General features: G+C 35.8%; 3 protein-coding genes across 4 annotated transcripts; all 3 read left to right on the top strand.

Moving 5' to 3' along the window:
- The first annotated feature begins 208 nt into the window (after positions 1-208).
- LOC114731758 (crooked neck-like protein 1) lies at positions 209-4,279 on the top strand. Of its 2 annotated transcripts, XM_028919013.1 has the most exons (8): positions 210-345; positions 450-1,627; positions 1,719-1,784; positions 2,118-2,262; positions 2,358-2,576; positions 2,917-3,124; positions 3,248-3,443; positions 3,902-4,279. In XM_028919013.1, exons 2-8 carry the CDS (start codon positions 471-473, stop codon positions 4,014-4,016), a joined length of 2,106 nt encoding a protein of 701 aa, XP_028774846.1. In that variant the 5' UTR covers positions 210-345; positions 450-470; the 3' UTR covers positions 4,017-4,279. The 2 variants fall into 2 exon arrangements, with proteins under 2 accessions (XP_028774847.1, XP_028774846.1); XM_028919014.1 differs by having other exon boundaries at positions 209-1,627.
- Positions 4,280-10,257: 5,978 nt separating this feature from the next.
- LOC114731728 (COP1-interactive protein 1-like) lies at positions 10,258-12,477 on the top strand. The gene is made up of 2 exons (XM_028918971.1): positions 10,258-10,348; positions 10,451-12,477. The coding sequence occupies exons 1-2, from the start codon at positions 10,258-10,260 to the stop codon at positions 12,475-12,477; spliced, it is 2,118 nt and encodes a 705-aa protein (XP_028774804.1).
- A 2,725-nt stretch (positions 12,478-15,202) lies between these two features.
- LOC114731693 (COP1-interactive protein 1-like) lies at positions 15,203-21,706 on the top strand. The gene is given in 5 exon segments (XM_028918925.1): positions 15,203-15,233; positions 15,719-15,797; positions 17,926-18,098; positions 18,177-19,732; positions 19,734-21,706. Coding segments are annotated over 3 exon segments (3,291 nt in total). The 5' UTR covers positions 15,203-15,233; positions 15,719-15,797; positions 17,926-18,004; the 3' UTR covers positions 21,375-21,706.
- The last annotated feature ends 2,676 nt before the right edge of the window (positions 21,707-24,382 follow it).

Here is a 24,382-nt window from a genome sequence, read left to right as displayed (position 1 = left end):
TTTGGTCATTTCCACATGTCAAAAGCACTTCTGGTAATAACTATCCAAACACTCTCACTTCTCAGAATCACTTTTTCTCAGAATCTATTCTCCACAGAATCTATTCTCCACAGAATCTATTCTCCAGAATCACTTTTCCAAACCACAGTTTGAAGTCATCCAAACACACCCTAAAACCGAAACGCAAACGGAAGGCTGAAAGCCTGAAATCGATCCCTAAAATTTGCTTGTTTTGCTTCCGCTTCCGCTCATCTCTTCCTCTTCCGTCTTCTCCTTTAGGTGAAGCTCGCCGAGTCTCTTCGGGTGGGTTGGAGTTCATTGGAAGGCGAAATTCTTGTATTTAAGGTTCGGATTCCATACACCTAAATCTCCTCTTTCATCCAACCTTTCAGTGATGTGCTTATATTTGTTCTCTTTGGCTCCTGGTTAAAATTTTCTTCTCCAAACAGGATCTGTTCTTTCTTTTGACCATGTCTTCAGCCAAAGATGCTGACCCAACCCTGGGGTACCTAACTCGGAAGGACACTGAGGTAAAGCTGCCTCGTCCTACCAGAGTCAAGAACAAAACCCCAGCTCCTGTACAAATCACAGCAGAGCAAATTCTTCGTGAGGCTCGAGAGCGGCAGGAGGCTGAGATCCGTCCTCCTAAGCAAAAGATTACTGATCACACTGAACTTGCTGAGTATCGTCTACGAAAGCGGAAAGAGTTTGAGGACTTAATCAGACGGGTTAGATGGAACACAAGTGTCTGGATCAAGTATGCTCAATGGGAAGAATCACAAAAGGACTTCAATCGTGCTCGTTCTGTTTGGGAAAGAGCCCTAGAGGTGGATTACAAGAACCACACATTGTGGCTCAAATATGCCGAGGTAGAGATGAAGAACAAGTTCATAAACCATGCCAGGAATGTTTGGGACCGGGCAGTTACTCTTTTGCCAAGAGTTGATCAACTATGGTACAAATATATTCACATGGAGGAGATGCTTGGCAATGTGGCAGGTGCAAGACAGGTTTTTGAGAGGTGGATGAGTTGGATGCCTGACCAGCAGGGGTGGCTCTCCTACATCAAGTTTGAGCTCAGATATAATGAAATTGAGCGGGCTAGAGGAATATTTGAACGATTTGTACAGTGCCACCCAAAGGTTGGTGCTTGGATACGATATGCCAAGTTCGAGATGAAGAATGGAGAGGTACCGAAAGCTAGAAATGTTTATGAGAGGGCAGTGGAGAAGCTGGCTGATGATGAGGAAGCAGAGCAGCTTTTTGTTGCATTTGCTGAGTTTGAGGAAAGATGTAAAGAAACAGAGCGTGCAAGGTGTATCTATAAATTTTCCCTTGATCATATTCCTAAAGGAAGGGCTGAAGATTTATACAAGAAGTTTGTGGCCTTTGAAAAGCAGTATGGGGACAGGGAAGGGATTGAGGATGCCATTGTTGGGAAGAGAAGGTTTCAGTATGAGGATGAAGTGAGAAAAAATCCCTTGAACTATGATTGCTGGTTTGACTACATAAGATTGGAAGAAAGTGTGGGGAATAAAGAAAGAATAAGGGAAGTATACGAGAGAGCTATAGCCAATATTCCTCCAGCTGAGGAGAAGCGGTACTGGCAACGTTATATCTATTTGTGGTAAGTTAGATTTGAATGTCCTTTTTCCTATGTGTTTTGTATTGTTTTACTTTCCTCCCTGGTAATCGTTATTTATCTATTTGTAACTTAGGATTAATTATGCGCTGTACGAAGAGCTTGATGCTGGAGATATGGAGCGAACAAGAGATGTATACAGGTATGTTTTAGTATTAGGTGTTGGAATTAATATAAACATTGGATTTTAGCTGTACCTTACAACATGAGTAATTATAACGTAATCTGAAAGGGCATATGCTAAACACTGGCGGGATTGACTCATAAACATATTTTTCTTGTTAATTCAGTGAATTCTAGATTCATCTGTGAATTAAAGTGGGCATCTGCTGAGTTATTGGGCAGCCATAAGTATATTAGCGATTTTAGAATTACTTTATTGTTCTTTTCCCTGACTGATGAATTTATTGTATTTGCTTTAAAATTCATCCGATTGATGCTATTGATATTTCATATGGATTCATTTTGTTTACAGGGAGTGTATCAAACTCATTCCTCACCATAAATTCTCATTTGCAAAGATTTGGCTTCTAGCGGCCCAATTTGAAATCCGTCAGCTGAATCTCACAGCTGCTCGTAAAATATTGGGAAGTGCTATTGGAATAGCTCCTAAAGATAAGGTAATATTTAAATGAATGCAAAATGTAATCTTATATTTTAATTATAATTTGTCCTTTGTCATCTTTTTCACACAGCTCTGCTGGCTTGACGACAGATTTTTAAGAAGTATATAGAGATAGAACTGCAGCTTGGCAATATTGATCGGTGTAGGAAGTTGTATGAGAAGTATCTGGAGTGGTCACCAGAAAACTGCTATGCCTGGAGCAAATATGCAGAATTAGAAAGATCCTTATGTGAGACTGATAGGGCTAGAGGAATCTTTGAGCTGGCGATTGCTCAACCAGCATTGGATATGCCTGAGCTATTATGGAAGGTATATATTGATATATTTTTCCCGTGTCAATGTCAAGTCTCACTTGCATTTAATCGTCATATATGATCTAGGTCGATAATTTTTCTCCTCAGCTTAGGTCTGTACATCTAAATCAGAAAGTGGCCTGGCAAAATGGCTACATTATGTTGTAACTGTGGTAGTGTGGTTTCCCTTAAGTATTTTCTACTATTCTTTTTTGGTCCTGTGCACAGATTCACCAATTCATTACTGGCCGGTGGTTAACCTTTCATGGTTTTCAGGCTTTTCCCCCATTTCTCTCTGCCTCAGTCATTCTTTTTAGTGGCCATCATATAACTAGATATTTTTGTTTGCAAAACAGGCATACATTGACTTTGAGATTGCTGAGGGTGAATTTGAGAGAACCAGAGCTCTTTATGAAAGGCTCCTTGATCGAACAAAGCATTTGAAGGTATGGATAAGCTATGCGAAGTTTGAGGCATCAGCTATGGATGAGGATGGCCAGATTCAAGACATGGCAAATGATGTCCAATCCGAGCAAAAGAAGCAATGCATTCAGCATGCTAGAAGTATGTGATCCCACTCACGTTATGATGTCGTGTCTGAATATCTTTGTTTTTTTTTTTTTCCCCTCTGAGGTGAAACCAGCATATTTTAATTCTCTCTAATCTCTTGCTTGCATCTACTTTTAGGAGTGTTTGAGAAAGCTCTCACCTACTTCAGATCATCAGCTCCTGAATTGAAAGAAGAAAGGGCGATGCTATTGGAGGAGTGGCTCAATATGGAAGTCTCTTTTGGTGAGCTAGGTGATGTTAGTTTAGTCCAGTCTAAATTGCCCAAGAAACTCAAGAAGAGAAGGCCAATAGCAACTGAGGATGGTCCTGCAGGGTATGTAACTAACCCCATGTTTGACTGTAAGAGATTAGCATCCCTACTAGCAGCAGATATTAAGCCATGTTGCGTTAGATGTCCATGAGTTTTAACTGTTGCAAAACCGCTTTGTGAGGGTACTTGATTCGTTAATATCTAGCTTAGTTGGATTGAGTTTGATGCGGGGAGCAGGCGCCATACAGATCGGATTCATATGTTAAAAATTGAGAAGCTCCTGATCTTTAAGTGTGTTAATATTTCTGATGGGTTGTGTCACACCGTTTAGTGGTATCACAATGGGTGACAAAATTAGCTGCACTCTGCATGTTGCTAAGTCCGCTGTTTTTCCCTGTTTTCGGTGAAAAAGTCCACTAATTGTAAAATTCTGTTAATATTTTATAGTTTGTTTTATCCAGTTATTCAGGCTTTTATTTGTTTTTCCAATTCATTCTGCTGATCAAAATTTTATTTGGCAGGTTTGAAGAATACATTGACTACATTTTCCCGGATGAAGCCCAGACTACGAATCTCAAAATATTGGAAGCTGCCTATAAATGGAAGAAGCAGAAATTGTCTTCTGGCGATGAATAAGAGCGTGTTTGCCTTGTGTCGGGACCCGCACAGTAATGGTGGTTATTATTTCAGGAGTGAATTACAGAAAACAAACTGGGGGGACTAATTTGAAAATGAGTTGAAAATGTGGGGACAGAATTTTGATTTTCCAAAATGTATGGGAGTAGCCGTTAGTCACAAATATGCCAAGTTTTGTTTATAGTATTGTAAGATTAATAATAGTGCCGTTTAGTCTTTTTTTCCCCATAACTCATCTATTATATTTTATATCCTCAACCAAATATTCTAACTTGTAACCCAGTGCATAAAAAAGCATTGTGAAGGATGCTTGGTGTAGTTAGAGTTACAGGTCACTGACTGCTGTGTTTTCTTGCTTCAGTTTTTTGGCATTTTGGAAGTTGGCAATTTGTTCTAAGAAAAATAAATATAGACTTAACAGAGAAAATTATTTATGGTTTTGTTAGGATGAGATTCTAGTTCCTTTAGGGAGAATCTCGGATGTGCTGATAGTTTAGCTAGGATGACTCACTTTATACAACAGGATTGTGTAATTCTACAGGATATCCCCAATTTTGTATGGGGTATTTTGATTCGGGACTGGAACATGGCCAGTAACTTGTGACGTCTTGTATTGGGTAGGTAGCTGCTTATTGTAACACTTGCCTTCTTAATATTAAAAAAAAAAAAAAAGGATGAGATTCTGGTTTTGTGAAAAATTTGCCAATTTTATCACGAAAAGCTTCGAAAAGACCAGACATTTTCTTTATTCTGGATAGCAAAACGGGGCTAAAGGCCCAAAAGAAAACTACAAAAGGCTCAGCTCCCAGTCTATCTTTATCACTTATTTACTAAGAAAACATCAAGCTCCCCAGTTATACACCAGAGTGAGGCTCATAGGGTTGCCACCCACGACGATATCTTTTACTTTAATTCAATAAAGGATTATTGTACCCCAAAAAAAAAAATCAATAAAGGATTAACGCAAACCATTTTATAGCCTCTAAAATCTAAGTAAAATCAGCGTTGGATTTTCCCTGATATTAACCCTGGTGACATTTTTTCTTTTTAACTTTTTTAATACTTGGGGTTAAATTAAGAAACATCCTACGTTTAATTTTGATTGGTCTTCCAATTTTGTCAGTAGTTCCATGTCATTTTAGAAGCACTAAGAATTAAGTTTTAAAACTGGTTAATGAAAAAATCAATCATGTACAGAAAAGTCCTCGTAGTCTTTCAAATACTAGAGAACTTTTTATTCTCATTGTTTAAGGTTTAAATTGGTTCTTGGTGTGATTTATTTTTTCCCATGATTTACTACTAAATTACTAATCCAGTTTTTTATGGCTTAATCATGTTGATTATCCAGTTTCAGTTGAGTATTTAGTTACTCATCATGGATTTGTTTTAACTAATTTTAACTAGTATCTGTTTGTTCTTATCTGAAAAAGAGTCATGTTTACAAAATTTGACCCAAGTTGGGCTGTGCTTATAAATTATGATTATGATGCTTTCTAGCATCTCCATTTTGAGGAATGGGGAGCAACCCACGTGGCGCAATATGACGAGGGACAACAATCGAAGCTTGTCCTTAGGCGGTACTCAGCGAGAAATTCAACATATCGTCTGACCGCTTATTGGTTTTCTCGTGTAATTATTTCAAACTGGAAGGGCGTTTTAATCACAAGAAGCGCCAAAATCTCCACCTCATTCGGACAAGAGCATGCACTTGCAAAAACAAATCACTAATTGCTAGAGATTCTCCTTTTTAATTTCTTTCTTTCTTTTTCATCTTCTGCCTTAAATTTTAATTTTTCCCCTTCATTTTCCCATCTTCTTCCTTTTCCTTTACGGTTTTTCTTAATCCAATGGATTGGAGGGAGATCCACTTCAATTTCCAGGTACTTAACTCCTCTGTCTTTCTTATATATATATATATATATATATATTATCAAACACTATTGGCTCTGGATTTGAATTCTGGGTTTTTTTTTTAAAAAAATCCAGAATTCGGATCATGAATCGTAATCTTTTACTTTAGTTCGTGCATTTGGTTTTTTTCTTTAATTTCCCTGTAATTTATTTTCTGGCGTTTCATGAATGTGATTCTATGTACGTATGAATATAATTCGAACTCATATCATTCAAAATTTAATGCTCCAAAAATATTGGTCTAATCTAGCCTGCGGTGCTCTGTCAATATATTCTATCATATGTTGCTTGTTTTGTTCAATTTGGAAGAATTTTTTGATGGCATCAGATCAAACCAGCTGGATCGTTGCATTTTAATTAATCTTCTTTGGCTCTGATTATCTCATTTGTTAACTTTAATCAATGCATTATGTTTTCAATAGAGAGTTCACAAATTCTTAGGTTCTGTTTGGATAGCACTCCAAACCATGGTTTGGAGACCCAAACCATGGTTTGGGGAAAATGCTACCCAAACAGCCTCTCCAAAAACCAAAATCATGGTTTTGGGTCAAAACCATGGTTTTGACTCCAAAACCATGGTTTTGGAAAAAGCAAAATTTTTTTGCTTTTGGAGAAAAAAGAGAGAGTGTGAGGGCCTATATGATATGTATCTTGTTATTTTTTTTATAAACATATTTTTTTATAAATATATATAGACATTAATTATTTATTAATTATATTATCTTATGTATTATTAATTATGTTGGTAAAAAACATATTATTAACAATTTTATTTCTTCAAATTAAAATATATCATAAAATCTATTTTTTCTGTAATTATCATATTAACTTATGTCTTTTTTTAGTAATTTGTATATATAAAAAGTGTTTCTGATAACAACTATCCAAACACTCTCACTTCTCAGAATCACTTTTTTACAAAATCTATTCTTCACAGAATCTATTTTTTCCAGAATCTATTCTCCAGAATCACTTTTCCAAACCACGGTTTGGTTTCATCCAAACACACCCTTAATCTCTGAGAGAAAATTAGCACTTCAAGAAATATTCCGTTTCCAGGACAGGTGAGTGAGTAACCCCAAGGCCCCACAAGATGGATATATCATTGTTTCTATTTAAGAGATCCCCGGTGTCAATTTCCATAAGGAAATTGTATATCGCCATATTGAAAGAAAATTTTATTATTCTGCTATAATCTATCGGCCTTTCCAAATTCCAGCTGCAGAAATTGAAACACCCTTTTATGTTGAAAGTTGGATGGAAAGGTTGTTGAACTAATCCGGAAAATAGAAGATAAGATGTGGGGTTAGTTACACATTATCATGTACTCCCTCTCATTTATAGTAAATGAGCTATTCGGATGATAAATTTCACCCTAAATATAACATTTTAATATGCTTTGTGTATCATATTAATTAACTACTATTCTAGTCCTTAATATAAAAGCTCTTTTGACTTTTATTTTAATTTTAAATATAAGACTTCGGGGGTGTTTGGATGAAGCCAAACCATGATTTGAAGAATAGCTTTTAGAGAATAGATTCTGTAGAGAATAGATTTTGAAAGAATAGATTTTCTGAAAAAGTGATTCTGATAAAGTGAAAGTGTTTGGATAGTTGTTGTCATAAGTGTTTTTTTTATATGTAGAAATTACTAAAAATGACATAAATTTAAATGATAATTACATATAAGATATATTTCATAATATATGTTTACTTGAAGTAATAAATTTGTTAATAATATATATTTTGGCAACATAAATAAGACATAAATAATATAAATAAAAAAATTAAACGTATATATATATTAATAAAATAAGTAAATATGTTTTTTGTAAAATAATTTATTTTGCCAACAAAAAAATATGATTATTTCTTAAAGATTTTAAAGATGAAGAAATCCCATAATTTTTTTTTCACAAGATTAAAGAATCACACCATGGGCCCACCACCAATGTTTAATTATTTCAAGCAGAAGCAGCTCCTCTATCGCTTTATCCAAAACCAAGGTTTTGGGGGGCAAAACCATGGTTTGAAATTTTTGAGGAGTGTTTGGCAAATTTTTTTCCAAACCATGGTTTGGGGAGAAAGCCAAACACTCCTTTCATCCATTTTGTTTTTCATATTTATCCATTTTTTAAAGATTTTTCTTGTAATAATAATAATTCTAGTTAATGCACTTAATTAATAAGGATATTTTAGAAAATATAACACCTATTTTTTTAACAAATAATTAACTTAACTAATTTTATTAATATATTCAAATTAATCAACTAACTCTTATATTAAAGACTGGAGGTAGTAATTTATTTGAATTAATAACCCAACTAAATTAGTTAAATAACTTTTATATTAAAAATACAAAATGATGATACTACTTCCTGTTCTTAATATAAAAATTAATTGATTAATTTGATTAAACTAAGAAAGTTTATTAAGTTAGTTATTTGTAATAAATATGTGTTATTTCTTTAAATATTTTTGTTAATCCTACGTATTAGCTAAAACTATTATTTAATAAAACTTTTAATATATGCTACTACTATAAGGATTACTTGACTAAAAAAAACTATTATAAGAATTAATTTAAAAATAATAAAAAAATATAAAAAAATAAAATAGATTGAAATCTTATATTTAAAATCAAATTAAATATTAAACCAATTTTTATATTAAAAACAAAAATTAGTATATTAAATCAACTATAAGAGATAAAAAGAATGAAAGTAATTTTCAAGGATGGTCCTAATTCTCAAGTGCTAGATCGAGAGGTCCAAGTCCAACCACACTGGCCATCTGAAATCAATAAATAGCAACGATATCTTTGGTGGGGTCGGGTGAGTGGGTCATCTTCGTTACTTTAATGAGGGAGACACCCACTAGAAGCTCCGGATCATGTTTATCATTGCCGCTCCATCCGTATCCAGATGTTCTCATCCATTGTCTTTGGAACCCCCCACAAAAAAAAAAAAAAAAAAATTTTGCATTTTGGTGCTCAACATGTTCAAATTTTCAAGTCCTTAAATTGTTTCCAAAACCATGGGGCTGTGAGTCTCTCTCTCTCTCTGTATATATTTTAAGAAGCTTATATAAATCGTACTAATTATAAATGATTAATGGCAGGACTTTTTTTTTAATACTCCGTCCGTTCCTTATTATAATAGACATTTGATGCTTATGGCATGTTCTTATATATAAGAGACACTTAAAAGTTGTCTCTACTTTTTTGTGTTGATTTCCTATTTTACCCATATTTATTGTCTCCAACTCACACTCTCTCTCCCTCCCACTTTTCTTTCTTTTAATAATTTAATTGTTCTCTCTCATACTCTCTCTCCTTATTAACGAAGGCATTTTTGAAAAAAAATTATATTTTTTATACATTGATTTTTCTTAACTAATTTTAACTGTTTTTTTAATCAACGTAATTCGGTTATTCGTCTCTTATAATAAGGAACGAAGGGAGTAATTAGTATTCATTTAATTACAAAATTTTTTACTACCGCCGCTCCTTAATACTACCTCTTGTTTTAATATAAAACCCTATTTGACTTTTATTTTGGTCCTAAATATAAGACCTCAATCCACTTTATCTCTCATATTTATACATTTTTTTTCCAAAATAGCCCTTCTAATAATGATAATTCTAGTCAATACACTTGATTAGCAAGGATATTTTAGAAAAAACAACACCTATCTAGGACATATAATTAACTCAACTTACTTTTTTAATCTTCTCAAATTAGTCAACTGGCTCTTATAATTAGGACCAGAGGTAGTATAAAAGTTAATTAAGAATTAGATTTCATCTTAAATATAAGTCTTGAATCCACTTTGCATCCTAAATTTATAATTCATTCTTTAAAATATCCACATTAATTATACATATCAATGAGATTTTATCTAAGAGTAGTCATGATTAAATGATACTTTAAGAAAATCAACTCATATTTATTACAAATAATTAAATTAGTTAACTTTTTTAATCTATCTAAATTAGTTAAGTTATTTTTATACTAGTCATTCAGCTCTAAATACAAGACTTGTGATTTGCACTAGAAAACGGGTGTTACATTTACATTCAGGACAGGAGGGGTACTGAACACCGGAGGAGGTAGCATTAAGTTATTATGTACCCATGCATTCTTATATTCTTGTCCAAGCATTAATTGGTAAGTCATGAGCATGTCAAATATATATATACTCATAATATATGTAACTTTTGTTTGCATTTCAGTGGTGGTGATCAACTTTGTGCCGAAAATGGGAGCCTATAATTGCTTATTAGCTCATTCTGATTAGCATCCTTCCCGAACCTTGTGAAGTGAAAGATGATCAAGCACCGCCTAAGAGGACTAAGCACCATTCTGGGTAATCAAGTTGAACCTGAAAAAATCGAAGAACTCAAAAGGAACAAAACAGGTAAGAAACACTCAGAATATTGGCTTCTCAATAGGATTAATTCTCTAAACTGTTAGTTTAACGTTGGATTTAAACCTACGACGGTTTTCTCATTACTTGCAGATATAGAAAACAATCTCTCAAAAATCTTAAAGATTATTAAGAATGAAGATCAAGGCAGCAACAGAGATAGAAGCCCAAAAGGTGCGGGACAAGAAACGGAACTTGTGGGACTCATCGAGGACTTCTTCACACAGTACCAGTCACTATATGCTCTTTACGACCGTCTCACGGCGGAGAACGGCAAAATAGTTTCTCGCAGAATAGACAGTGGGGTTTCTGCTTCTTTGTCTTGCTCTAGCTCTGACTCCGATTATTTCTCCTCAGACGAAGTTGAAACCCGGAGAAACTCGCCTGAACGTGAACATCACATTACCATACCAGACCCGAGATGTGAAGCAGAGGATAATGAGTCTGAAAGTGATCTCCACGCTCGAGCAATATCAACTCGGGGAAAGGAGCTTGAAGAGCAGTTTCATTCTCAAAAGAAAGATATAGAAAGCTTGACTTGTCACAAGTCGGAGCTGCAACTTCAAATTGCCAAAAATGCAGGGCTACAAACGTTGGAGAACACGAAAGAAGACCAAGTTTCTGGTCTGCAGAGGAAACTCGATGATTATGATCAGAGCCACGATAATATTACAGAACTGATAGAACAAATCAACACGCTTACCACGGAGGCGAAAACTCTGCGCGACCAGAAAGATGAGGTGCAAGCAAAACTAACACCCAGTAGAGACGAAGCACTGAGCCAAATGGAGGGCCTAAGAGACCAGCTCAATGTCATGCGTCAAAATTTGGAATCTTTATCTGACAAGAACGAAGAGCTAGCAACTCAGATGGAATATCTGAATCAACAAATAGTTGAAAAGGGTTTGCTTGAACGCAGAATGCAAGAAGAGAATGAAGGTTTGGCGGGAAGGGTTAAGGAGCTGGAAATGGAACTTGAATCTCGATGCAAAGAGAAAGAGAAATTGGAAGAGGAGTTAAGACAGAAAAATAATGAGATTAAACAGATGAGAGATGAAAACAAATCATTGGAGGATCGGAATCTTGAGCTGAAAAGAGCAGTGACACATGCAGGAGAAGAGCTTAAAGCTCAAGCGAAGGAACGCGAAAGCAGTAGTAGAAATGGAGCTTCACCGCATGCTATAGCTTTATCATCTCAATTTAACGATCTGAAACTAGAGTTAAACTATTACAAGGAAGAGAAGATCAGGTTGGAGTTACAAAACGAAAGAATCCAAAAGGAATATTCAGAAAGCCTCGCAACGGTATTTGATCAGGGAAGAACTATAAAAGATCAGACAGAAACCATCGAGCGAATCAGCGCGGAGATCGAAGAATCGAGAATGTGGGCCAGAAAGTTTAAGCTGAATAAACAATTCTCAGAAAAGAGGATCGAAGAATTAGCTGAAGAGATACGACGGCAACTAGAAGACAGTATCAGGCTATTATACAGAAGAATCCGCGTAGCAGAACAGCTACATAACGAGAACAAAGATGGTTACAAAGTTGTGAAGGAGAGGTATGAACAAGAAAACAAAATGCTAAAACAGAAAGTTGCCATATATGAAGAAAAGGTGGCAGGATTTGGTGCCACAAAACTGAAACCAATAGAAGTTCTGAACGTGCTAGAGTTGGCTACTTCGAAGCTAGAAGATGCCCAGGTTAGTTTTCACGGCCGCGTGGCTCAAATGATGGAAGAGGTTCAGAACGCGAGAGATTGGATAAAGCAGAGAAAGAAAGAAATGAAACAACTGAAGACAAACGTGGAAGACCTTTCTGGTTTACTGAATGATAAAGAAGAGCAGGAATTGTTATTGAGAGAGAAGGTGGAGAAGCTAGAGACCAGGTTGAGAGAGGAAGGAGAAGAGAATCTGAATCTAATGAAATCGGTTACAGAGCTTGAAAAGAAAGTGGGAATGTTGGAAAAGAGCTTGAAAGAGAAGGATGAAGAGTTGGTGAATCTGGGAGACACGAAGAGGGAAGCAATAAGGCAGCTCTGTTTTCTCAATGATTATCATCGTAACCGTTGCGACGTTCTCAAGGGTTTGATCGCTAAGAAGAACACAAGCACCAGAACTTGACATGCATATATTCATATGTCAAAAAACTAGAGGGAAAGGTGATCCAAAAAACTTAGAGAGACAGAATTAAGGAAATGACCTTTGACTCCATTCTTTTTGTTTGCCCTCCCTTTTGGGTCCCAGATTGTCCTCCACGTGCACTAACCAAACTATTTTTTCTGCCACCCTTTTTGTCCGTGGCTATAATGCTCCATGTTAGAACGACCCCAATAATTCATTTCTGCTTCAGACAATTTTTGTATCATGCAATGTACAATTTACTGATCAACTGCGGAATTAACATTTCATTTTTAAACGTATCACCAGTTCGCCATGTGATTGATTCATTTTGTTCTCAACTAAACACTTGATGAGCCTATTCTTTTTGTTTTTCCATTGGTCAATAACTCTTGGGCCTTTAGTTTATTCATTCTGGAGTTTGAACTGTGCTTTTGCAGGCTTTCCGTCTCAGGTCTCCATAAATTTAATAGGATTGCCAAAGTATGATCTTTCTTCTTGTGATGATACGCCTTTAGCAGCTGAACAAAGCGACTTTACAAAATGTTCTCTGCTTTATATGAAACTATTACACGTGTAACGTAATAAATAACGACGCGGTATCGATTAAAATAATAGAAAAGAGAAATATAATTTGAAGACGAGATTGGCAATCTCATCTCATTATAAAAATAAGAAAGCCGAAACAATGGGGCCGCATGAGATGAGAGACTACAGCTCACGGAGCACGTTGCACCTGCGTGCGTGCCGGAAAATGAGACAGATGAGCTCGATATACTCAAACAAGACCTGGTGGCATCATACGGTGGTCCTCTCTGGCATTTTGAGTAGCAAATGCTGTTTTCTCAATTATATGAGCGATTTTAATTTTAATTTTTTAAAAATTCCTCGTACAAATAATCAAATTATGAAATTAATGTGAAAAGCAAGCAAATGCATGAATAACGCGGAGGGCCTCAAGGCTCAAGCCCACCAGTCCGAACCGTCTTTTGCTTACGTCACCACGAGAAATCGCGCGACGGAAAGTTGGCAGTGGCACTAGTGTAATAAATTAGTGGGCGAGGGGCAAACATGTAAGATGAAATCCAAAGATTCCGTCCCGAAATATGAAGCTGCAAAATTGCTGGCGTCCCCATGGAGCATTCCAATCCAGACAAATCTACTTTTGCATTCAAAATTTTTGAGAGTGTAATTTTTCTTTTTAATTTTTTTAATTTTTGTAAACTAAGCTCTCTCCTTCCTCTCTGTCCTCCTCGCGTTCATTGAAGTGCTCGTCCTATCTTCCTTTCTTGTTTTCGATTTTCGATCCTCTCCAACTTTGATCGTCTGGTTCCGGAAGGATGATATTCGCTTTTTGACTTTCAGGTAATGGTGAATTTTATTTCCGAGTACTGTTATATTTTCTCTGGTGTTTGAATTCTCCGAGGCGAGCTTCTGGCCTTGGAGCTTGTAGTTCCGTTTAACTATTCCACCCTTGCTTGCTTGTGGATTTGATCGGATCAAGTTCGTTCTCTGCTAAATTGAATTTAATCAATTTATGCGAGCTACTATTTGCTACTTACCTCTTTGTTCCTTTCAGTGTCCTTTGATTATTCTGTATTCCTTTGTTAATTTCTGCAATTTCGCATGGCGTTGAAGCTTGTATCATCTCTGATTCTTAATTTAATTCGCTTTTTTAGTTACGGAAAACTTGTATAGAGTCGTGATGCTTGCAGATTACTGTTCTTTATTCATATAATATAGTTATGATTAATTGAAACTAGATTTATCATCCAAATTTCAATTTATTCGATCATTTTATATTCATCTTATTTTCGGCATTGGATTTTCTGTTTCTTGTTTTGTTTTAGCCTGCTGCATGTTTGATTTTGGAGAAGAACTAAAAGCTTCTGTGAAAAGAGTGGAAGAGAAAGTGAAAGCATATCTCAGGTACAGAAATTTACTTATCGGATTTAGCTATCTGATGTGGACGAAATACTGATTTAGACAGCTTTTATCAGAAGTTTGAGATTAACGATTATCATCCGTTTTCTTAAGTCTTGCGTTTTCTTTCTTTCTTTCTTGGCCCCAATAAATCGCGAACGATAATTCTTTTTTCTTCTTTCTTTCCTTTCGGTGGGGAAGGAAAAACTTGTGGAAATTTCATAGAATCACAGTCAGCTTTCAAACATTCGCGGAGGAGTTGATATGGCGCCAGATTAAATTCACGTTAACTACTTTTTGGTGGCTCATTTTTTTCCTTCTAATTAATTGATTATTTATTCATTGCTTCATTCATAAAATTATATGTTTATTTGCTGGCAAAAAAAAATGATATGTTTATTAAATATTGGAAATAGGACCATATTAAACGATCGCAAACAATTTTCGTTCATTCTTGATGCAGTTGCATCCGTTCCGAAATCGCGCGACGGAAAGTTCGCAGTGGCACTAGTGTAATAAATTAGTGGGCGAGGGGCAAACATGTAAGATGAAATCCAAAGATTCCGTCCCTGAAATATGAAGCTGCAAAATTGCTGGCGTCCCATGGAGCATTCCAATCCAGACAAATCTACTTTTGCATTCAAAATTTTTGAGAGTGTAATTTTTCTTTTTAATTTTCTTTTAATTTTTGTAAACTAAGCTCTCTCCTTCCTCTCTGTCCTCCTCGCGTTCATTGAAGTGCTCGTCCTATCTTCTTTCTTTCTTTTTCGATTTTCGATCCTCTCCAACTTTGATCGTCTGTTCCGGAAGGATGATATTCGCTTTTTGACTTTCAGGTAATGGTGAATTTTATTTCGAGTACTGTTATATTTTCTCTGGTGTTTGAATTCTCCGAGGCGAGCTTCTGGCCTTGGAGCTTGTAGTTCCGTTTAACTATTCCACCCTTGCTTGCTTGTGGATTTGATCGGATCAAGTTCGTTCTCTGCTAAATTGAATTTAATCAATTTATGCGAGCTACTATTTGCTACTTACTCTTTGTTCCTTCAGTGTCCTTTGATTATTCTGTATTCCTTTGTTAATTCTGCAATTTCGCATGGCGTTGAAGCTTGTATCATCTCTGATCTTAATTTAATTTAATTCGCTTTTTTAGTTACGGAAAACTTGTATAGAGTCGTGATGCTTGCAGATTACTGTTCTTTATTCATATAATATAGTTATGATTAATTGAAACTAGATTTATCATCCAAATTTCAATTTATTCGATCATTTTATATTCATCTTATTTTCGGCATTGGATTTTCTGTTTCTTGTTTTGTTTTAGCCTGCTGCATGTTTGATTTTGGAGAAGAACTAAAAGCTTCTGTGAAAAGAGTGGAAGAGAAAGTGAAAGCATATCTCAGGTACAGAAATTTACTTATCGGATTTAGCTATCTGATGTGGACGAAATACTGATTTAGACAGCTTTTATCAGAAGTTTGAGATTAACGATTATCATCCGTTTTCTTAAGTCTTGCGTTTTCTTTCTTTCTTTCTTGGCCCCAATAAATCGCGAACGATAATTCTTTTTCTTCTTTCTTTCCTTTCGGTGGGGAAGGAAAAACTTGTGGAAATTTCATAGAATCACAGTCAGCTTTCAAACATTCGCGGAGGAGTTGATATGGCGCCAGATTAAATTCACGTTAACTAACTTTTTGGTGGCTCATTTTTCCTTCTAATTAATTGATTATTTATTCATTGCTCATTCATAAAATTATATGTTTATTTGCTGGCAAAAAAAAATGATATGTTTATTAAATATTGGAAATTAGCGGTAGGCCATTTTAAAGATGATAGGACCATATTAAACGATCGCAAACAATTTTCGTTCATTCTTGATGCAGTTGCATCCGTTCCTTGACAGCGAGCGGGAGAAACCTAAGATTTACTGATATAGGCATCCCATGTTTTTGTTTTGACCGAATATAGGCACCCACCGTTAGTCCGCATTGTTTGGCAACTTGCATTTGTTCGATATATTAGTTTTCTTAAAACTTAAAATCTATTCCTGAACATAAAATTTTTATGCTTGTTATTTAGGCGACAGATCGAATAAATTTTCTTGCTTTCTAACTGGATTTTATTCTACCAAATAATAGCTTTTCTAAATTTAAGGAAATATTTTAAAACAAAATGATGTCTTGGGTGTGCGAGAAGAGGAATGCCGAGGTTTTTGACACATATGTCCACCCTCCCTTCCACCTCCCCAAAACAAAATCCAAAAAAACATCGCAAAAATAATATTCAAAGACGTTTCGGATAAGTTAATGATATTTTAGGTTTTAAAAATTAAATTAAAATTCTTTTTAAAAGACCTAATATATCATTGAAATTTTCAGAAGGTATCGATGATTCTTTTGAAAAGTACTGTTATCAATTTTGAGAGCATAAGTCATATTTTCTTCCAGAAGAATTTTGATTTTGAATGTCTTCAAATGTTGTTAATACTCTATATGGATCTTTAAGTGCCATTTAAAAAAAAAAAAAATCTGTCTTTGAGCAATGAAATATTGTGGATTTTAGTGCTGAGTTACTTTCAGCTCCGTGACTTAGTATGTGCCTTCTATTTTTTTGGTTTTTAAGTGCAACTTGCTCTTAATACGAAGAGGGGATGAGGAGTTCATAAGCTGCAAGTATTCCAACTTCTTATGCTGAGCAATTATAATAGTTTTAGAATGGAAAAGAGAGAAAGTGGTGAATGTACTTCTTAATCGTCTCCATATGTCATTCTTCCTTTTTATTCCAGTTGCTTTTGAATTTTTAGCTGACAATTTCATCCCATACGCTGGAAATTTGTATCTCTATGAGACGTGTCACATTAGATTTCTTGCAATTTCGTCAAGAGAGTTAACACCTGAAAATAGCTCATGTCAAATTTTCGCGGTCACATCTAGTAATGCATTCCTCTCTACAGTTGTGGTCTTGTTATCAGAACTTAATCCCTGATTGCTAAGTTCTGATCTGATGGTACAAGAGTCGATGGGCTTCCTACTTGCCTGTCCTTGATAATATATCATATTCAATCTGCTACAATTGCAATAATAATTCACCTTGTTATTATTGACTCAGGAAAAGAGAAAACCACTGTTATACAAATTGAACTGTTCATTTAAAATCTTATTGCCCTGTTGAATGGGTGGTGGTGTTATCAACTTATCATATATTACTAAAACTAGTGGGCTTCCCTTGTATTGAATGGAATCTGAGGAATAAGTTGTATTGTTTATAACTTTTGAATAGTGCAATTTGTTGTAGAATTTATATTTTATTGTATTGATATTGATATGTCAGACACATTCTTTTATCAAAGGAAAATGTACGTCTGAATAAAATTTCTCATGGTGTCATGTACCAAAAGAATTGTACCCAGGTCCGAGTAGTAAAAACTTTCTCAGAAAAGATTTTTAGGAAAAATATTTGAAAGAGTGAATATGTTGAAAACCAACTGCTTCACTTTATCCAGAAATCAAACACTAGTTTTGAAATTTTCAGCTTCTGAATTCCTGATATCAAAGAGACCAAATTATCTTCATGGGCAACTGCTGAGAAGAGTGGATAGTTCATAGAGAAGATGGTGAAACATCGCTTTAGAGAATCTATAAAATCATTGTTTGGAAGTCATATTGACCCTGAAAAAGAACAGCAGCTGCAAAGGGCTAAAACAGGTATGAAATCAGTTCAATATTGCACTGAAATTCGTCAAATATGATCAAACAAATGATCAGGTGTTTTTGCCCCTGCAGAAATTGAAGACAAGGTAAAAAGAATATTGAAGCTTATTGGAGATGACAATCATGAAGAGGATGGTAGCTCAGTACAATTTTCCAATAAGGAATCACTTGTAGAACTAATTGAAGATTTCCACAATCAATACAAATCACTCTATGCTCGATATGACCATCTGACAGGAGAGTTGAAGAAAGAGATTAATGGAAAGCAAGGAAAGGAGAGTTCTTCATCTAGCTCAGACTCAGATTCAGATTACTCTTCAAAGGACAAAGACAGCAAAAATGGACAACTGGAAAATGAATTCCAAAAGATAATTGATGGCCTAAAACAAGAACTAGAAATGGAACGCACAGAAGTTGCAGAATTAAGTCAAAAATTGACAGTTACGTGTGAAGAAAAGGAGGACCTAAATTCAAAATATCTTGCAGCCTTGAGCAAGATAGAAGAAGCAGAGAAAATCAACGCAGATTTGAAAACTGAAGCTGAAACACTAGAAATTCAGAGATCAAAACTGTTCGCAGAGAATGGTGAACTGAAGAAGCAACTGGACAATGCTGGAGAGATTGAAGCTGAACTGAATAATAGATTGGAGGACTTGAAGAGGGAGAAAGACAATTTGGTCCAGGAGAAAGAGACAGCTATCAGGAAGATTGATGAGGGACAGAATATTACAGGCAGCCTAAAAGCCACTGTGAGTCAACTGAATGATGAGAAATTAGCCCTTGGAAAAGAACTAGAAGCTGTGACTGGTGAATTCTCCATTCTGAAGCGGTTATTGGAAGAAGTACAACAGCGAGAGACAAGTTTAAGCCATAATCTGAAAGTTGCTGAGGAAGAGAACGAATCATTGAAGTTAAAACTTTCACTGCTTTCAAATGAGGTTCAGCTTGCTCATGACAGAATACAAGAACTTGTAACTGAATCAACTCAGCTAAAGGAGAGACTGAATGAGAGGGAAAGGGAAGTTTCAGACCTCAGCCAAATGTATGAAGGGTATGAGAATGAATCCTCGAATAAAATCAGGGCATTAGAAGCACAAGTCACAATCCTCAATCTGGAATTGGAATCAGTGCAAAGGCAGAAACAAGAACTGGAAGGGCAAATGACTAGTAGCACAACTGAAGTTAGAGAACTTGTAGAGCAAAATTCAGGACTAGAAAACCTAATTTCAGAACTAGAAATAAAGTTCAAAGAAAGAGAAAATGAACTGTCTGCTATGGTGAAAAATCTTGAAGATGGAGACAATAGGTCATTATCCAAAATAGCTGATTTGACGTCTCAAATCAATAATCTGCTAACTGATGTAGATCAGCTACGTGCTCAAAAGGATAAACTGGAAGAGCGGGTATTATTTGAAAGTAATGAAGCATCAGCTCAAGTCAAAAGCATTACAGACCAGGTAAATGTATTGCAGCAGGAAGTAGAGTCCCTACAATACCAGAAATCCGACTTGGAAGTTCAACTTGCCAAAATTGTCCAGGAAAATTTAGAACACATGATTCATATACAAACTCTAAAGGAGGAGGTCGCCAGTAGGACTCTAGATCAAGAGAGGTTTGTGGAAGAGAACGGAAAAATTAAACATGCAGATAAGGAAGCTGGAATCTGAGGTAGGCATGGTAAAGGGCCAGAAGGGTGAAGTTGAAGAGCAAATGAGGATTAGCAACCATGAGGCCATACAATTGAGAGAGGAGAATTCAGGGCTGCGTGACAAAATATCTGAAGTGGAGAAAATATTAGCAGAGAGGGAGACTGAGATCTCTGCTCTTCAGGATAAACTTAAAAAAGCAGAGGATGAAGGTTCAACTCAAATAATGGCCTTAACATCACAGATTGAAAATCTTCAACAAGATTTGGTTTCCCTGCATAATGAGAAGCAAGAATTGGCAAAGCAGTGTGAAAACCTGAAGTTGGAGTTGGATTCCATAAATAACGGCAAGAATGAATCTGAAGAGCAAAACAGTCAGCTGAAAGAGGAAATTTCCGTCCTACAAGAGAAAATTGCTGCCCTGGAGAAAACTTTAGCAGATAAAGAGGCTGAGTTCTCTGCTTTAGAAGACACACTTCAAGGCGAAAAGAATGAGGCTTCATCTCAAATAATTGCCTTCACAACCCAGATCAAGAATCTGCAAGAAGACTTGCTATCCTTGCAGAAAGAGAAAGAAGAATTGATGCTTCAATATGATAGAGCTAAAGAAGAAAATGGAGAAAACTTTATCTTGCTAGAGAATGAAAAGAAAGAGCTGGCAAGCAAAATTTTGGATCATCAGAGAATGCTGGAACAACGAGAAGATGCATATCAGAAGTTAAATGAAGAATATAAACAGGTTGAGAGTTGGCTTCAGGAATGTAAGGCAAAACTTGAAGCTGCAGAAAAGAAGGTTGTAGAAATGACAGAAGAGCTTCATAGTGGCATTGAATCAAAGGATCAGATTGTAGCTGATTTGGAACAAACAGCAGAAGACTTGAGAAGGGATTTAGAACTGAAGACAGATGAAACTGGTACTTTGCTTGAGAACATCCGAAATATCGAGGTAAAACTTCGTCTGTCAAACCAAAAGCTTCGGGTCACAGAACAAGTGCTAAGTGAGAAGGAAGAACACTTTAGAAAGGCAGAGGAGAAGTTCCAGGAAGATCAGAGAAAACTTGAAGACAGGATTGCTACATTGTCAGGAATAATTGCTGCTAACAAGGAGGCCTATCAGGAAACAGTCACTAACATCAAAGGGAGCATGAGGTATGTGATGACCGGCATGGATACCGTAATGGGGAAATTCGCTGATGACCACGGAAATTATGAGAGTCGTATTTCAAACATCTCAAATGAGCTTCAGATGGCAAAGGACTGGGTTAGAGAGATGAATGTGGAAAGAGAGAAGTTGAAGAAGGACAGACGCCATTTGGGGGAGCAGCTGCAGGAAAGAAATGAAAAAGAATTGGCTTTGAAAGAGATAGTTCAGAAGCTGGAGTCGAAGGCTAGCAAGGAAGAACTAGAGAACAAAAACCTGACGACAAGAGTGGTTCAACTTGAGAAGTCAGTGGCAGGACTAGAGCAAATGGTAAAAGATAAAGACGAAGGGATACTGGGCTTGGCGGAAGAGAAAAGAGAGGCCATCAGGCAGCTGTGTTTGTGGATTGATTACCATCGCAGTCGTTATGATTATCTCAAGGTCATTATATCCAAGACCCCCAGGGTTCAGAGGGCAATGTGAGCTTTAGCTATGATTATTCTTTTGTTCAGTTCGTTGGATTAGGTTTTACATCTCTATATTTGATTGAATTAATTTTGTTTTTTGGCCTTCTTATTTCGAAAGTGTGTGTCGATAGATTGGTTTCTCGCTTCACAGGGGACGCCATATTCATATGTAATCAGTTTGTTGTCGCCCTCTAGAACCATTTTCTATCGTATTTGTATTTTCTTTCTTTTGATTCTCCCCTCCCCAGTTTGGGCTTTTAATAATATACTGAGGAGAGGATATTTTATTTTGTCAATAACAATGAGAATTTTTTGTATAGCCTTTATAAAAATTGGTTAGACTGTCAATAAATCATAGCCATGGATGATGTCTAAAGTTAGCAGAAAATATAGTCCACTAATTTTATCGCAATTCTTGGGGAAAACATAGGCTGGATCATTTCAAGACGAGCAAAAACCCCCCGCCTCCCGGTGGGCGGTGGGGATTATACCGAAGGCGTTTTGATTCCTAGTTAGTCTATTTCATACGTTTTAACCTGTTAGTGTTTGTTTTTTTTAACCTTTTCCTCATTTTCTAACTTACTCCTTCGTAACCCAGTGCATATCATTAAGAATTTTTTTTTTTGGTAAAGGAATTTAAATGAGTTAAGAGTTCTGAGACTCACTAAGATCCAAGTATGCTTTTAGACTCAAAAAGTGTTTACAGATTACTTACCAACAAAATCTTTATATCAGTAATGGGATTTGAATTTATGATTTTGTAGATTATGAGCTGATTATTTACTAACTAGATAAACTCTTCTTTTTTTTTGTGTGGCTATAATTGGCAACTAAAAGTTGCTGCACGATCATAAACCCCCCTATGTCCGTATGCCCAATGTTGTGGCATCATGGATCGTTGCATCAATTTTAGGAAGATGTATGTGGGGGCCTGGCTTTAAAGACTATGAAGGAAAAAACTTGGGAGAGGCAGCCCAAAACCAACGTTCAATAAATGGGGGGTGGTAGCTTAGCGAGAGAGGGGAGAGGGGCCTCTGATGTCCGTGTCATGTGTCAAGGAACAACTACAGGTTACTTACTAACGGGATTTGATCCAAATAGTAAGCAGTTTGGTACCGCTTAAGTGAGGTCTCGAATTCGAACCTCCGCATATAAATAAATCTCCGTTAGGAAACTCACCCACCACAACTAGGTGCGTGACGCGGGTCGAATCTAGTTATAGTCGGAGTAAAGTTCTGGTGAATTGGGTGGGCATCCAAAAAAAAAACCACAGGATACTTTTATTTTAGCAACAAATTGAACAGTCTAATTTTAATGTCCCCAGGACACAACCAGATATCCCTGCACTTGAACACATCGGGACATTCATATTTGACGCCAAGAATCTCATCCCAGGGGTTCCATAAACAAAGTGATTACCCAGGGGTTCCATAAACAAAGTGATTAATAGTGACCGCATAAATGGCATGTTTAACTTTCTTAACCCAAAACTGGAAAATTTAAGGAAAGAAACAACTAATTGAACACCGAAGAGCAATTAAACTACCAGTTTTCCAGCAAGCAGCAAAGTCGGCGCAATCAAGTTCATATGAAACGGCGACTGGGAGTAATAGTCAAACAAAGCCTATGAAGAACTAAAATGATCACAAAACAGCAATTTCACCATCTCGTAATTAAATAGTAACGTAAGTAGATTACAAGAGCATCAAAATAATATGAATTTAAGAAAGAATGAGTGCAGTTTTCAAAATCAACCATATAAAAAACAAGAGAGACAGAAAAGAGAACCGGCAAAGGAAAGGGGAAAACCATGTGTACTCAAAGCATTGAAACTCAACACCCATGGCGATAATTCCAGAGACGAAAGAGTTGCAGATCGATGACCGTGGAGAGCACAGGAGCTAGAGAGGATTAACATCGCCGGAAATAAGGAAATCACAACATCATCCAACAGAACCAATGGGACCGCACAGAGGGACCATTGCCTGGTGGCGGGAGTTGCGCAGTCTGTTTCAGAACAAATTGACGTTTGAAGCTTGCTCGCGGGGAGACTCTTGTTTGTTTCTTATTTTCTTTATTTTTAATATTAAAAAAATCACAACTTATAATTTATTAAAAAGAATCTACGCCAGAAATTTTTACTTTTTCAACTATTCTAAAATATAAATTTACTTCAGAAGTTTTTTGCGTAAATACTACCTCCGGTCCTAATTATAAGACCTCATCTGTAGACTGTAAATAAGGTCTTATAATTAGGATAAGAAGTAATACTTTTTTAAACGAGCATCTTAAATGATAAACTTTTTTGTTAGATCTAAAACATAATTATAAATCTTAAAATAGGGGCCACGCTCCCACATGGGATCTAGTATAATATTAAAAAGCAAGAATAATAGGAGTAAGTAAGAGCAGTCTAATTAAAAAACCTGACAATACTAATCGTGTATTATTATTAAATATCACTGATGTGTGAGATGCCAGCTAATTGTTGAGAGTTTTGAGGGTGCTTTTGAGATTTGAAAACGTATAGTAATTTGTAAGCATAATAATATTAATACTTTTCCGGTCCTAAATATAAGATCCTTGTACTAATATGTATAAGAGTTTTATATTTAAGACTGTATAAAGATCTTATATTTAGGATCGAAGAAGTACATGTGCATGGTAGAGGAAGATAGCTCCGCAGATAATGGTCGTTGTCAAAGGCACAGAGTTTCTTTGTCATTTCTCATTTGACGCTAAAGGCTCATAGAAATATTCTGGCAAGATTGTTGTGTGGATTTGATGGCAATGATGATTCATTTTAGTTTCAAAAATACCACTCGCAATTCGCAATTCTTGCCGACACTTGCTTTATTAAACTCATATCATTAATTATTACTACCTCTAGTTTAATATAAAAGTTAATTGATTAATTTGAACAAATTAAAAATTAATTTTAAATTAATTATTTATAATAAATAAGTATTATTTTATTTAAAATATCTTTATTAATCAAGTGTATTGGCTATAACTACAATTATT

The sequence above is a fragment of the Neltuma alba genome, unplaced genomic scaffold (assembly GCF_004799145.2).
Source record: "Neltuma alba isolate B1F8T4 unplaced genomic scaffold, ASM479914v2 tig00012843_pilon, whole genome shotgun sequence".
NCBI classification, from domain to species: domain Eukaryota; kingdom Viridiplantae; phylum Streptophyta; class Magnoliopsida; order Fabales; family Fabaceae; genus Neltuma; species Neltuma alba.
This window is presented reverse-complemented; position numbering and strand designations above follow the sequence as displayed.